A 14504-nucleotide genomic window follows, 5' to 3' on the forward strand; every position below is an offset into this window, starting at 1 on the left:
AATACAAAAAGTAGCTGGGCATGGTGGTGCATGCCTGTAATCCCAGCTACTTGGGAGGCTGAGGCAGGAGAATCACTTGAACTTGGGAGGTAGAAGTTGCAGTGAGCCAAGATTGTGCCATTGCACGCCAGCCTGGGCAACACGAGCAAAACTCCATTTCAAAAAAAAAAAAGAAATAAAGAAATATACAGGCTGATATAGGTGAACCACAAGCTTTCCACAGGAACTGAGATTTTTTTTTTAAACCTGGAGGACTAATGGATTATAAATTATGCTGGGGAATAAGGACAATGCGAACTCTCTCCCCAGACTGATCATAATATAGGAGAATGAGTTTCCCATGTTTGAAGATGATTATAAGTATCACAGGGGAAGATGGCTGAAAACGGGAAGTGTGGATATTATGGAACAGAAGTTGAAAGGCACACAGTGAGGACAACCTGAGAAAATACAGATCATTAGGAAAGACTCACAAGATATCAGTGTAAGACAAGATTAAAAAAAAAGGTCTTGTATTTATGATTATCCCTAATGGTAACAAGAATGATGACCACGTTTTCCGGTTTCAAGTTTCCAAATGAAACTTTCTTTATTCATAATGTGAGGCACCAGGCACTGTGGGAACCCTACTAATACTAAAGGAAACCTAGTGTGTTTACTGGAGGCAAATTACAATAAAAATCATTGATCAAAGGAAAAAAAAATCATTGATCAGATCTGTAGATTATATGAGGGGCTGTGATAGGGTCGGAAGGAAAGAAAAAAGTGAGATACAGACCTACAGATTTTTTTAAATTCATAGGTCATTCAGACTCCGATTACCCTCCCCATCTTCCAACCCAAACCACTGTTACAAATGCTGGGGACAAGCACAGGTTAAGGCCCAAGGTGGTGGTTCTCAACCATATGTGAAAAAGCCATGCACACTGTTGCCTCAGGTGTTTGAGTCATTCTCCTCCACAGATCCCTTGAGACCTTCTAGAGATCAGAGGCTGCAGAGGCCAGGACAGAATGAGGTAATGAGGGTGTGGGAGGCCTGATGCCACTAGCAATCGACAAGTTTAACCTGAAAGAGGGAGACAAAAATACATTCCTCTCAGACAAAAAGAAGAGTTAATATTGAGTGAAACATACAGGCAAGTTCAGGGATGGAGGGAAAGGAAAATGAGGAATTTCATGCCCTAAGCTTCACATTTCTCCAGCAAACAGCGGCTAGTCATCTGCTCAAAGTAAAAGGAAAATAACATATCTGAGTTCTTGAGAAAAACGGAAAAGATCTAAAATAATTACTGCGGAGATAAGGAAAAGCAACAAAGGATAAATAGAGATACCAAACAGTAGTATCAAGGGCCCACTACGGTGTAAAAGCATGAATCTGTTATCAAGGCCATTCGCGAAGTTTTATATTTTCTTCAAAAGTGTCTGGAAACCACAGAGTACAGTCAATTTCAATACACGGTAAGCGCTACAAGAGAGTAAACAAAGGATGCCATGACATCAGAGAAGGGACACTTGAGGCTTTCTGGAGGACTTAAGCTTTGAAGTAAACTTAGCCAGGCTTAAAAAGGTGTGTGAATCCTAGAACATGCAAAGCACTTTCTGCATTGGAAAATTTAACACTCCCAGTTGTTTCAGATATCTTAAGCCGTACGAGTTTATTGTTCCTCTGTGACTATCTGAACACGAAATGAAAACTTCTTATGAAGGAGGGTTTCCTAAGTCTAGTTAGAAGCCCAAGGTGCCAACATCCTAGACTTAACATTTTTTTACCAGAATAAGAAACCATGTGGGTAAACCACAATCACACCGGTTTCATGTTCATGTTAAACTCATGAAACCAGACAAATTCAACCTTTTATACAGCATTATATTTCAGGAATGGCATAACAACTCTAAACAACGACGCTGTATTCTAAATTCCTGTACTGTTACAATGATCCCTATAGTAGGCGCTCAATAACTGTTGACGGCTTGACATTTACCCAGCTGCCAGAGAGGGCTTGTCTTGACTGTCTGAGGATGCAGCACCCAAAGGGAAAAACCACCACATGAACAAGATCAGGAAAACACAACAGCATCCTTCTGGGTAGAAGGAGGTATTCAGAGGTGAGGAATCCAAGAAACGATTTACCAAAAAACGCCACCGCAAGAGAAAAACCAGTATTAGCGACTTTCCCTTCATTGGTCAACAATAATAAAAATGCTCAGAAAGGCTGCCCCGGACGTCACCTGCGCGTGCACGGACCGCCCCGGGCCGCAGACACCTCTCCAGCGGGGAGCGGCCGGCTCGACCCGCCCCTCCCACCGCGCAGCGAACGTTGCGGCCGCGCAGCCTGGCGAAGGTGCCACTGCGGGCCCGACCCCTAGACTCGCTTGTCCCTGGAGACCAACCCAAGCGAACAGGCTCTACCGGATTCCGTCGGGTTTCTACTCCTACTCCGAAGGTCCTTTCTGCCCCAATCACAGCACCCACTCGCCTCGTTTTCCTCCTCTTCTTCAGCTTCCACCGCCGACCGGGCAACCCCAGTTACCTGATAACACCTCCCAAGGCCCCGTGTTTACATTCTGGCCCACTGGAAGCAGAAATTATCACGCCCAAATTCCTACCTGCCTGCCCTGGATCCCTGGTTTCCTAAGAAACGGGTTTGGCCCACCCCGGGGCGTTCGAACAGTCCACAGAAGCAGGCAAAGGAAAGACGACTCTGTCTTTCTCCTCCGCCAATCCCTTCTCCGAGACCACAAATCCCAGAAGTCACCGCGGCCGCCCCCACCGCATGACCTTCTGGGATTTGTAGTAATCAGGGCCACGCGGCTGGGCGCGCCCTCTAACAGCAGCACCGAATGACCGCAGCGCAGGAGCGCGGGAAAATGAGGCTGCGCGGGGTGAGGAGCGCACCAGGAGGAGCCGCCCCAGCGGTACCGCGCAGCGTCGCGTCCAGTCAGTGGGGAATAAGGTGAGGGGAAAACGATTTTACGGGATTCAAAGGATTAGGATATGCTCCTGCCTAATAGCCTAGCTGATGAGGTCGGCCAGACGCAGAGAACAGCGAGGCAAAACTCGGTTATAAAGGGCTCGAGGCGGCGGGGCGGGGAAGCTGGTCAGGGAGGCTCCAGGCTGAACTGCAGCCTTCACGTGAAAGTTACAATGAGTTGGACTCGGAAGGCAGTATTACGGCCTGAACGTAGCTGTGCGTCATGTCTTGAAAATAAACGAGCACATGTAACAAAGGTAATCAAGATTGTTAATTTATCCAACTCTCCTGCCCAATACACTCGTTTTTGGAAGTCATGCTTTCTCAGCCTCAGCGCCATTAACATTTCAAACTGGATAATGCTTTGTTGGGGGACGGGGTGTCCTGTGCATTGTAGGGTACTTAGCAGCATCTCTGTTCTCTCCACGGGATGCCACCACTGGTCAGTTGTGACAGCCAATGGTTTCCCCAGACAGTGAAATTTCCCCTGGAAGAAAAACCACCCCTCCCACCCTGCCCCATTGAGAACCATTGATGTCGACCAACATTGTCCTGAGGGTCACCGACACTCTTTCAAAGCCAAAATTATTTTCATACTAATATGAAGACGTGATTTGCCCTTTGCACAATGCTGACGTTTGCACTGATGGTGGAAAAGCAACGGCAGGTCAAGGTGCTGGCGCCTCCGCAGGAATTACAGTAATGACACCATACCGTACCGGGAGCTCTTCTTCACCACCACACGCTCACAGTAGGAAAAATGGGCCGGGCGCGGTGGTTCACGCCTGTAATCTTAGCACTTTGGGAGGTCAGGAGTTCGAGACTAGCCTGGCCAACATGGCGAAACCCCGTCTCTACCAAAAATACAAAAATTAGCCAGGCCTGGCGGCGCGCACCGGAATCCCAACTACTCAGAGGCTGGCTTGGGAGGATCCCTTGAGCCTTGGAGGTCGAGGCTGCAGTGAGCCGAGGTCACGCCACTGCACTCCCGCCTGGACGACAGAGCGAGGCCCGGTCTCAAAAAAAAAAAAAAAAAAAAAATGCTGTCTCCAGCATAATAGTTACTTTATTACTTTATAATAAGTTAACTTTATTATAACCACCCTGACACTTAATATTCTTTGTAAAAACTTGGAAGTCCTCATAAAGTACTTCTGCTGCCTATTGAAGTATGATGTATCAAAGAAGAGCTATTGTGAGATGGCATTAACTACTTTTTGTCCTGGAACACAAATTTTACTAAGATGAGTACTTGGGTATTTGACAAACCTTTCTTGAAAAATGAACGAAGGGAATCCGTAACTTCAAGAAAAACAAGGAAAGGGAAAGGGGAAGAGGAAAGGAAAAAAGAGAGAGAAGGAGGGAGGGAGGAAAGAGAAAAAAAAAATTGAGTTTGTTGCCAATGACAAAATTCAAGACTTTAGGCAAAAAACTATGATTTTGGAAAAATGGTATTCGCCATAATGATCTTGGCAGCTTCCCAGTATCTCCAGAATTTTGTGATATCAGTCATTATTAGTTGTGACTTTTATTTACATTGTTTGCTTAAATACGTCAATATTTGTGCAGGCTGCATAAGTGAACCAGTAATATTTGAAAACGATCAATGCATGACTGCAGTAGCCAGGCTCCGAGATGGCATTCACTCCTGGCATTCACATCCTTATGCACTGCCTTCCTACGTTGTACCACGGTTGGTCTGTGTTACTTACAGAAGGCAGAAGTGACCGTTTGCTTCTGATATTAATTATGAAAAACACGAAGGTGGTGGCAGTGTTTCTTAATTTGCCTAGAGGTTTACATGGTCATGTTTCCTGTATACCTGAAACACTGAAAATTCATTAAGCCAAATACTTATTTGTACACTTTTCTGTATATATGTCTATGAAAGTCTTAAATAAGAAAACAGGTACCTCTAACAAGACATCCAGAGGAGGATTTATCTTATGGTCACATTCATAGTGTCATTAGTTCATAGTAGCCATTAGAAGGAATAGAGTTTGCAGAGCGAGTAAGTGGTGCTTGAAGCTGTGCCCCCTACCTAGGGGTCTTTGCTAAATTTCTCAAGTAACCTAACCCTGATCTCCACTACTATGTTTAAGGGTAGCTCCCACTAAGTTTTTATACTTCACTCACCACTTCTCTACTAACTCTGACTGGTCTATGATCTTGATTCACCTAACATATTTAATATATGTCTTATGCTGTCTTTTTAAGACATGATCACTTGCCAAAATCCTTTAAATTTAGTCATAATTTATTGGCATTTACAGTAAACTGAAGTTTATTTACAATAAGACTTCAAAAATTCTGATTTTTCAAACAAGAATTTCTTGGACAATTCTTGTACAGCCAAGGTAAATACCTATAGCAATTTATACATTCCCTAAAAAAAACCTTACATACATTCATAACACTCTTTAGCAGTTTTCTTTTGTTGTTTTAAAGATAACAGAGTGTCAACAATCTAGCACAAGCCCCTGCCTAACAATGCCATGTGGATACAATATTTAATACTAATTGAATTCTAAGAGTAGTAGGACTATAACCAAATCAAGTGTTAGCAACTGATAAATGGTAGTTACTTTGGCTTTTATTGTATCTATCATAATGTTTTGTTCAAGTGGTTGGTTTTTAGATGAAATCAAGACTCATGTAGTCAAGACAAAAATCACAATGTTTGAGAACTTAAATGTGGTCAGGTACTATATTTTATATTTCTAGGTACATTTTGTTGTTGTTTTGGTGGGGTTTTTTTGAGACAGAGTCTCGCTCTGTCACCCAGACTGGTAGTGCAGTGGCACGATCTCAGCCCATTGCAACCTCCACCTCCCAGGTTCAAGTGATTCTCGTGCTTTAGCCTCCCAAGTAGGTGGGACTACAGGCGCCCGCCACCACACTGGCTAATTTTTGTGTTTTTAGTAGAGATGGAGTTTCACCATGTTGACCAGGCTGGTCTTGAACTCCTGACCTCAGGTGATCCACCCACCTCGGCCTCCCAGAGGGCTAGGATTACAAGTGTGAGCCACCGCAAGGTGCACAGATACTTAGCCTTTTTTTTTTTCCCACTGAGTTTTCCCAGAGGTTAAAAAACATAAGTACATTGTAACAGATTATAAATGAAGTTTTTCTTTATTATATCATATTTCTAAATCAAGGAAGTTGAAATTGTATACTTAAATATACTCTGGTCAAAATATACATGAACCACAAATATTAACTTCTACCTACCAACAATTTACCGTTACGTTGTATGTGGAATTTCATTCTTGTCAGAACTCACAGTGGAAATAAAATTTCTATTATGGGTGGGAAGAGGAGGGAAGGAATTAAGGGAAAAAAGATTTGGACAGCACACACTTTTCTTTCATTCCAAAGGTGCCAGTCAGAACACAGATGCATGGAGTTCCCACATATAGCCACAGGCTACCAAGCAGTAATTCAATGTGAATGGTGTCACTACAACATCAAAAAGAGCAGTGCTGGGCAGAGGATTTTGTATAAAATCATCTAAAACTCTGAAAAACTACAAAAGCATCTCAAGAAAAAGTTAAGTAAAAGCAATGGAGTTTATTTCACTGAAATTATTTTAAATTAGATATGATATATTAAGCTCCCATATGCCCCAACCTGGTAGAAAAGTTCCTCTCAGTGAGAAATCAATTATTTTAATGGCAAAATTTTTACACATCAGTAAAATCTGTTATATTTAAAACTATGTATACAGTTCATTTCTGGCAAAAAAAACCTTATACATCTTTCAGTTGTCAAGACAAAGTAAAAATATGGTTGCATAAAGTCACAAAAAATATAAATTGCTGAAAAGATAATAAAAAAAGATTAAAAATCATTTGCATTGCCTCCCTTACCTCCCTCTTTAATATTAGTAACAATTTGCAAACAACAAAAAAATTGTGAAAATTCTGTGCAACCTTGACACACTTAACCAAAGGTTGTCATTTCAAATATCCTAGCTTAAAAAAGAATTTACTGCAATTGTCTGTGCATTTATCATACTATTTATAGAAGTGCAATATTTAAATATTTTCAAAATAAAATGCAGTAACTAAACTGAATCACAATAACTTATAAGAGAAGCAAAGTTTACAAAATTAACAATTTTTAGAAGGTCCTATTTAATTGGTTCCTCCTTTTCTTCCCTCCTCCCCACAACAGCTTATATAGCGCCATTACTTAATTCTATATACAAATTTGTAACTTTAAAAATACAGTCTTCTGTTAACATCAGGAACATTATGCTGCATTTAGAGACCCTAAGTAAAATTAGAATCCCCTACAGAGAGGGCTACATAACAAGTTATAAATACAGTTTTGAACTCATATTTAAATGGAACTTCTATTACTTTGTACAGCTTTCAAATTAGAAGTTGAATAGAACAAGCCCCGGATAAAAAGCAGCAAGATTTTTCTTTTGAATTCAGTGCATGATTCTAGAAGTGCTTAAGTCAAATCTACTAGAGTCACCATTTATGCAAGCTATCATGACATTTGAGTTCATTATCATCTGGTTACATAAGTGCTCACTGTATTTGCCAAAAATAATCCTAAAATATGATTCTTAAAATAGAAAAAATATAGCTCTGTTGCAATGGGAAAATGATTAATACAAAAAAATCAATTTCTTAAAGTTAACATAAGGCAAATATAAATGATACAATATTATCATACACATGATACCAATTTTATCTGAGGTGACTAAATCTTCATTTACATCTATTGTGTGATGCAATTATTAAGAATGAGAAAAAGAAAATATCAATGTAAATCAGAAATCTTAGGAAAATCCAGTATCTTTAAAAAGTACTTCAAGCCCAAAACAAATGTGACCACTTATTAATAGAATTGCTTTGTTCCACATTTTATCAAAATAATAATAATGTTATATCCAACTAAAGAGTTATCACCAAGTGTCATATGTAAAGTTTAATTGGATCCTGGTTTGAAATAATCAGCTATAAAGAAATTTGGAGGTAACTTCAGAAATTTAAATATGGCTTGATTAGATGATATTGGGGAATTATTAATTTTACAATGATATTATGGATTTTTAGGAGAATGTCATTATCTGTAGGAGATACTTGAAGTATTTTCACGGTGATATGTCTGTAACATCCAAATGGTTCAGGAAAAAAAAGCACATATACATATACACACACACACATATATGCATGTATATGCATAACTAGCTGTATCTATACATAGGTATAGAGAAAACAAATGACAAAGCATTAACAACTGCTGAATCTAAGTGGTAGATATACATGTGCTTACTGAACAGGTTTTCGATGTTTCTGTTTTTAAAAATGTTCATAATAAAATTTGGGGGGGAAGTCATATCAGAGCACTTAAAGTTTGTAAGAGATAGTCTTTCTATGCACTGAATCAACTTAAAAGATACATAATCAAATAACTAGCAATGTTTGCATATACTCAATAATGACTGACATGATGAGCCAGAGGAATCTGTGAAATTGGCAAAAATAATATGATTTATTTACAGTATATGCAACTCAGCTCTTGTAACAAAAAAAGAACATTTTGTGTACAGAATATAGTGGGAATATTTTAAGATTAAAATTAGTCCTAGAGTATCTGAATATATAAATTCTGTGTTTTTGGACTTGTAAAGCTAAAATAAAATTTAAATTAGATCTGATATCTGATATGACTTACCATACACTACAGAATTTTTAAAGGGGGATATGGAGGCCGGGCACTGTGGCTCACACCTGTAATCCCACCTCTTTGGGAGGCCAAGGTGGTGGATCACGCGGTCAGGAGTTCGAGACTAGCCTGGCCAACACAGTGAAACCCCGTCTCTACTAAAAATACAAAAAATTAGCCGGGTGTGGTGGCACGCGCCTGTAGTTCCAGCTACTCAGGAAGCTGAGGCGGGAGAATCACTTGAACCCGGGAGGCGGAGACTCCAGCCTGGGTGACAGAGTGAGACTCTGTCTCAAAAAAACAAAGAGGGAGGGATATGGAAGAAGTTATCTAGACTGTTAGTACTGCTGGAAGATACTAGCTATTTAAGAAGTTAAGGAGCCCAGAAAACAAAATCACCTATAAAGGTCTTGAGAATTCTAGGCAAATATTTATTGAATAAATTTATGAAGCAAATATATAACATGTAATAATATATGAAGGCCTTTATGTAAATTAATATTTTCAAAGCCCTGTGTACACTAAATATAAAATAGCCAAAAATCAGGTGAGCCTGAGAGACCTATAATTCACTGTGTATATTATGCTATATACGTACTGCACAATGAACAAAATGATCTTAATTCATTTCTGCATATTAGCTTTTAACTATAAATCATGTTCCAATCCCTGTGCAAATTGCATTTCAAAACGCCAGCCCTCAGTTATAATTATGTATAACTTGATTACAAATGGAAGCATTTGGCTATGACTTATTATGCATGCTTATTGCTACAAAAGAAATAAGCAAAGTTTTCTGTTTATTGTGCAAGAATTTTAATTAGATTTGCACACATCTCAAAAAATTCTATTGTGTGACTTCCAGGTCTTGGAGTTAGGTCAACAGGAGAAGAGTCAAGTGAGGTCACAGATGAGGTAAGAGAAACTTCTGAGGATTTTCCTTGAGCCTCAGCATCTGAATCACTCCTTTGGCAAGATCGATAGTTGCTAACTGATCCCGATCTCTGTGGAGTAGCAGTCCCTGATTTGGCTTCTGTAATTTCATCTGGGTAAAAAGAATTTCAATTTATTATAGTCTATGACCTTCTCCCAAAAAGTTTTGTAACAGTATTGTATTTGCTTCTTTAAGTGGGGCTGCTGGCCAGCTATCAAGAGCACGTTTATTCTAAATACCTTCTAAAATAGAGTCAATGAGCCTGTATTAAACTATTCACCTTTTTTACATTCAGTATGTATTCTCAAGATGGCTAATCAAAGTTGGGTACAGTATAGCTACTCATCAGCTGCAATCCAAGGTTAAGAGCCCAGTAAACCAACAATCTAGGGATTAATAAATATTATTCTATAGCAATAAAATGTAATCCCTCTATAGTAAAATCATAGAATCAATGCACTTCAAATTTGGAAGGTATACTCAAAACCATCTCATCCAACCCCTCACTTTATTGATAAGACAACCAGAGAAGTGACTTGCCCAAGGTAACAAATGAACAAAAAGGTAAGTCTAGAACCCAACTCTCCCAATGCTCGGCTTAGTGCTTTTTACTTTCCACTTTCCCTTCATATTTCATTTAGTATTTCATAAAACAGCAACAATTCCAATGAATAAAAATCAAAGAACAACTAAGGTTGGGAACACAATACAAAAACAAAAATGGGCATTCAACTGGTATACCCCAGTACTAGTAAAACTAAGGTTGCAAATTTGATCCAAATACAAGAAAAATAAAACACATTCTGTGTTTCAGATTTCAGACTGCATTACTATATGTTAGCAGATACATACTATATAGACCTCAAGATAACCAGACAAACTGGTTTGGCCAACATATCATGCCTCAAACCTGTGTCTTTCTGCTACTATGTGTATACTATCTTTTAGTTTATAAAGAAGAAAAAATTTCATAGGTGAACCTCATCTAATAATTCTATGCAACCTTCCATAAGCAAAGGTGATACTATATATATTGTTTTTTTAATATTTTGTAAAGACACAGTGTCACTATGTTGCTAAGGCTGGTCTCAAATTCCTGGGCTCAAGCAATCCTCCCACTTCAGCCTCCCAAAGTGCTGGGCTGTTTATAGGCATGAGCCACCACACCTATGCTCAACACTGTAGCTTAATGCAACTGAATTGGCCGATGAAGAATTACCGTAACTTCATTCTTAACTGAAAATTTATTTAATAATAAATAAAAGCTTACAGAAGAGTCAATATTTATTTCTAAATAAAACATTTATCTTACCAAAATGAACTACACCAAAAAAACAAATGCAGCAGAAAACTATCACCTTAGGATCAGACTTCACCTGGCTTTAAGGATTTTACAAGATGATAATCTTAAAAGGACAATATGCTATAAGACTACAATAATAAGATTCATAAATGTTAATATTGCAAAGGCACAAGAAGTCACATTTTCTATTCCTTTGCAGTTGAATTACTAGGAACAAGTCAAGAAGCCTCAAAAGAATCAAAGAGTAAAATATCAAGTTAGTAACAATGTCTAATCTATGTTGTTTTGTGTGACGTACATACCATCAATACTACGGAAATCCAGTAGATAAGTTCTACTATCCACCTGGTATAACTGTAGACTCATTTTGGAGTAAGTGCTTGTCACAGGATTCTTCCTTCGTACACGCAAATAATATGGGTTTACAACCTAGCACATGGTATAACAAAAACCAAGTCAAAAGTAATTCTTCTATAAAACATTTTATAGACGGTGGGTTTGCCAAATATGCTAATAATCAAAATGTTATCTCTTTCTTACCTTCCATTCATAATCCAATTGTTTAATTGCTCTACATACTTCTGCCATAATATCATTTGGACGACTTTGACTTCTAATTCCTAAATGCCATTTTGCTTTCCTTACACCTTGGTGTTTGGATTTCTGCGGATTTAATTCATCAAGGGTATGGCGTGCCCTTGGTGTTTCAGCAACCAAGAATGGTACTCTTTCAGGATGGGGCCGAGACAGGTGATGATCATCAAGAAAAGAATCAGGTGGGCTTGTCGCCAAATAGAAATCTTTGGCTTCATTCATTATTCTCCTGTTATCTATTATGAGATGGTATGCAACTGCCAAAGGATCCTGGTGATTTCTGTTATAAAGACAGCTGAGAACTTCCTCTTCTGAGCACTCAAACTTTTCACATACTTCTTTTAAGGCTTCATCGTCAATCATGGTTGAACTATATGATGGATCCTCAGGAAAGAGATACTTTGGAAGGTCCTGTTTAAACCATTCATGTTCCCTGAGAGAAAAAGGCAGGATCAGGAGAATGATTTTGAATACAGCTGAGACTGAAAGTAAGTTTGGGGAATTTAGAATATGACCTAATTTATATTTATACTCATACTGTATTACTGTCACTTTTTGCACTGAAATTTTCCTCTTCTAGCTCGCACTTCATTGTGTATGTTGAGGAAAATGCTCCAATCTCCCTCCGGTTTTAAGAGAGAGAATGCACTGATGTAGCAATGGGGGGAAAAAGTTATGGGACAAATGACAATGACAATGACAAAGAACAGCTTATTTCCAGCTTAGAAAGAGAACATATTAGGTAGCTTCATTATAATACTCTTTTGATATGTTAAGTGAAAATAATGTAACAACAAAAATAGTAGACAACTATTGAGTACTTACTATATGCTAAGTTTTATGCTAAACACTTCATATACATTATCTCCCCTCATCATCGAAACAATTACATGAAGATAATATCTCTTTGTTTTAAATGAAGGAACTGAGGTTAAAAAAAAAAAATCTATGAACATGCTCAAGGTCACAAAGACAGTAAGTGACAGAACCAGGATTACAACCCAGTTCTATGTGACTGGAAAGGCCATACCCTGAATGATTTCCTATTCTAATTCCCTAACTTCATATATTTAAGAATATGTTTGACGTGAACTATGTCAAACACTTTGCTAAAACTAAATAAAATCCAGAGGAGAAAAAAAAAAAAAAAAAAGAACAATGGTTATCTTCTGGGTCATGGGATTAAAGATAATTTTTATTCTCTTCTCTATTTTTGTTGGTGTTTTTCTAAGTCTTTAATTGTCATGTATTACATTTTAATTGGAAAAAAATAGGTAAAACACAAGCAAAAACATTTCTTACCTAGATATCTTAAAATATCAATTTTAGAGAATGATTTGTCCTTTCCCTTTGGTGATAAAATCATGCCCTGCCATTGATGGTCTCTTTTTTAGCTAGTCTAAAACATGTGTAGTAAGTGGAAAGTAATCAAGCTTCAAGTTCCACATATAATCTTTCCTTCTTCTTCATTACACTAATGCTTTCGTATTTACTATTCCTAGATCCGTATCTGATTTCTTTCTTCCCTCTCAGATAAATGTGCAGTCTAGCCATTAGAAGACCAAAAGAGACCAAAATTTCCATAGGGGGTTAAAAAAAAAAAAGGAGAAACAAAGCTTGCAGTAAAATTGTTTAAGTCTTCATCAGAAATGGCTCACCCAAATTTGAGAAGAAAATTTGTCATCATCATTTTTGTCTAATTTAAACTATTAGGTTGAACCAGATGAAACTGGTAATACTGACTTTTACCTACAAAATAGGAATTTTCCATGTAATTCAATGTATACTACCAGGAAAAATATGTCAATTAAATTAAAATTTTCTCATTCCTTGGGATTAAAAAAAAAATACAATAATTCATGAGATAAGAAATCAAATAGCAACCCACAAATTTACTACTGAAAAGTATTAATCCTAACGCCAGGCATACTGGCTCACACCTGTAATCCCAACACTGTGAGGGAAAGGCACAAGGATCACTTGAGGCCAGAAGTTCAAGACCAGCCTGGGCAAAAATAGCGAGACCCTGTCACTCCAAACAAAAACAAAAAACAAAAGAAAACAACAACAAAAAGCAGCCAGGCGTGATGGTGGATGCCTATATTCTCAGCTACTAGGGAGGCTAAAGTGGGAGGATCACTTGACCCAGGAGTTACAGGCTACAGTGAGCTATGATCACAACACTGCACTCCAGCCTGGGTGACAGAGCAAGACCTTGTCTCAAAAATAAATAAATAAAAATAAAAGATATACATATATATGGAGTCTCTCTATGTTACCCACGCTGGTCTCAAACTCTTGAGCTCACATGATCTTCCCTCAGCCTCCCAAAGTGCTGGAAGTACAAGTGTGAGCCACCGCACCAGCCTTTCATTAGCTTTTTTATTAATTTAAAAAGTAATATAATGTTCACTGTAAACATTTCAAAACAAAGATGTGTAAGTAAAAAGTGAAAGCCCTCCCTCTTACTATTCTTACTTCCCTAAGGTAATCAGTTTACTATGTATTTTTAATAACAAAATAAAATGAATGTGTCTCTACACTCTATTTTTTCACATAAAAACAGGATTATACTGTATATTCTGTTCTGCAACTTTTTTTTCACATAACTTTTATCATGGATACTATTAGATCTGATAACTTCCAAATTGCTTTATTACCTGATATCTTTGATTGTGGCCCTCTTCATGGGATCCACCTGCAGCATATGTTTCAAAAGGCTAATCACAGAAGGATTTAAATATTGAGGGGTATAGAAGATCCCATCACATATCTTCTTAAAAAGAGTTGGCACATGGTCATCATCAAATGGAAGGGTTCCACATAATAAAGCATAGAGAATAACCCCACTGCTCCATATATCTACCTCTGGGCCTGCATACAATCTGTAACAGGAAATAACAATTGGATTAAGGAATCATTTTAACCTAAGGATCAGTTAATCAAAAATTTCAAATATGGATATTTCATAAAGAATTCATAAGCAGAATATGGTTTTTATAGCCACTACTACATG

The 14504-nt window shown here is 38.0% G+C and overlaps 2 protein-coding genes and 1 long non-coding RNA gene across 6 annotated transcripts in view; 1 reads left to right on the forward strand and 2 right to left on the reverse strand.

Annotated features, from left to right (window-relative positions):
- TTC33 (tetratricopeptide repeat domain 33) overlaps positions 1-2719 on the reverse strand; it is a 42121-nt gene extending 39402 nt beyond the window's left edge. Inside the window, 1 exon segment of the mRNA NM_001261196.1 lies at positions 2608-2719. The gene's annotated coding sequence lies outside the window, so the exon portion shown is untranslated.
- Positions 2720-2801: 82 nt separating this feature from the next.
- On the forward strand, positions 2802-9697 carry LOC114678771 (uncharacterized). The gene is made up of 2 exons (XR_003730295.2): positions 2802-2954; positions 9523-9697. It is a non-coding gene; the product is annotated as an uncharacterized LOC114678771 (long non-coding RNA).
- Positions 6523-14504, reverse strand: part of PRKAA1 (protein kinase AMP-activated catalytic subunit alpha 1) — a 40965-nt gene continuing 32983 nt past the window's right edge. For all 4 annotated transcript variants that reach the window (XM_001086410.5, XM_078004689.1, XM_078004688.1 and 1 more), the window contains 4 exons: positions 14149-14373; positions 11435-11921; positions 11197-11323; positions 6523-9702 (listed from right to left, as the gene is read on the reverse strand). In XM_001086410.5, coding sequence (XP_001086410.2) covers positions 9458-9702; positions 11197-11323; positions 11435-11921; positions 14149-14373 — 1084 coding nt within the window. In that variant the 3' untranslated portion in view covers positions 6523-9457. The remainder of the gene's footprint in view (positions 9703-11196; positions 11324-11434; positions 11922-14148; positions 14374-14504) is intronic.

Source organism: Macaca mulatta, chromosome 6 (genome assembly GCF_049350105.2).
Source record: "Macaca mulatta isolate MMU2019108-1 chromosome 6, T2T-MMU8v2.0, whole genome shotgun sequence".
NCBI lineage: Eukaryota > Metazoa > Chordata > Mammalia > Primates > Cercopithecidae > Macaca > Macaca mulatta.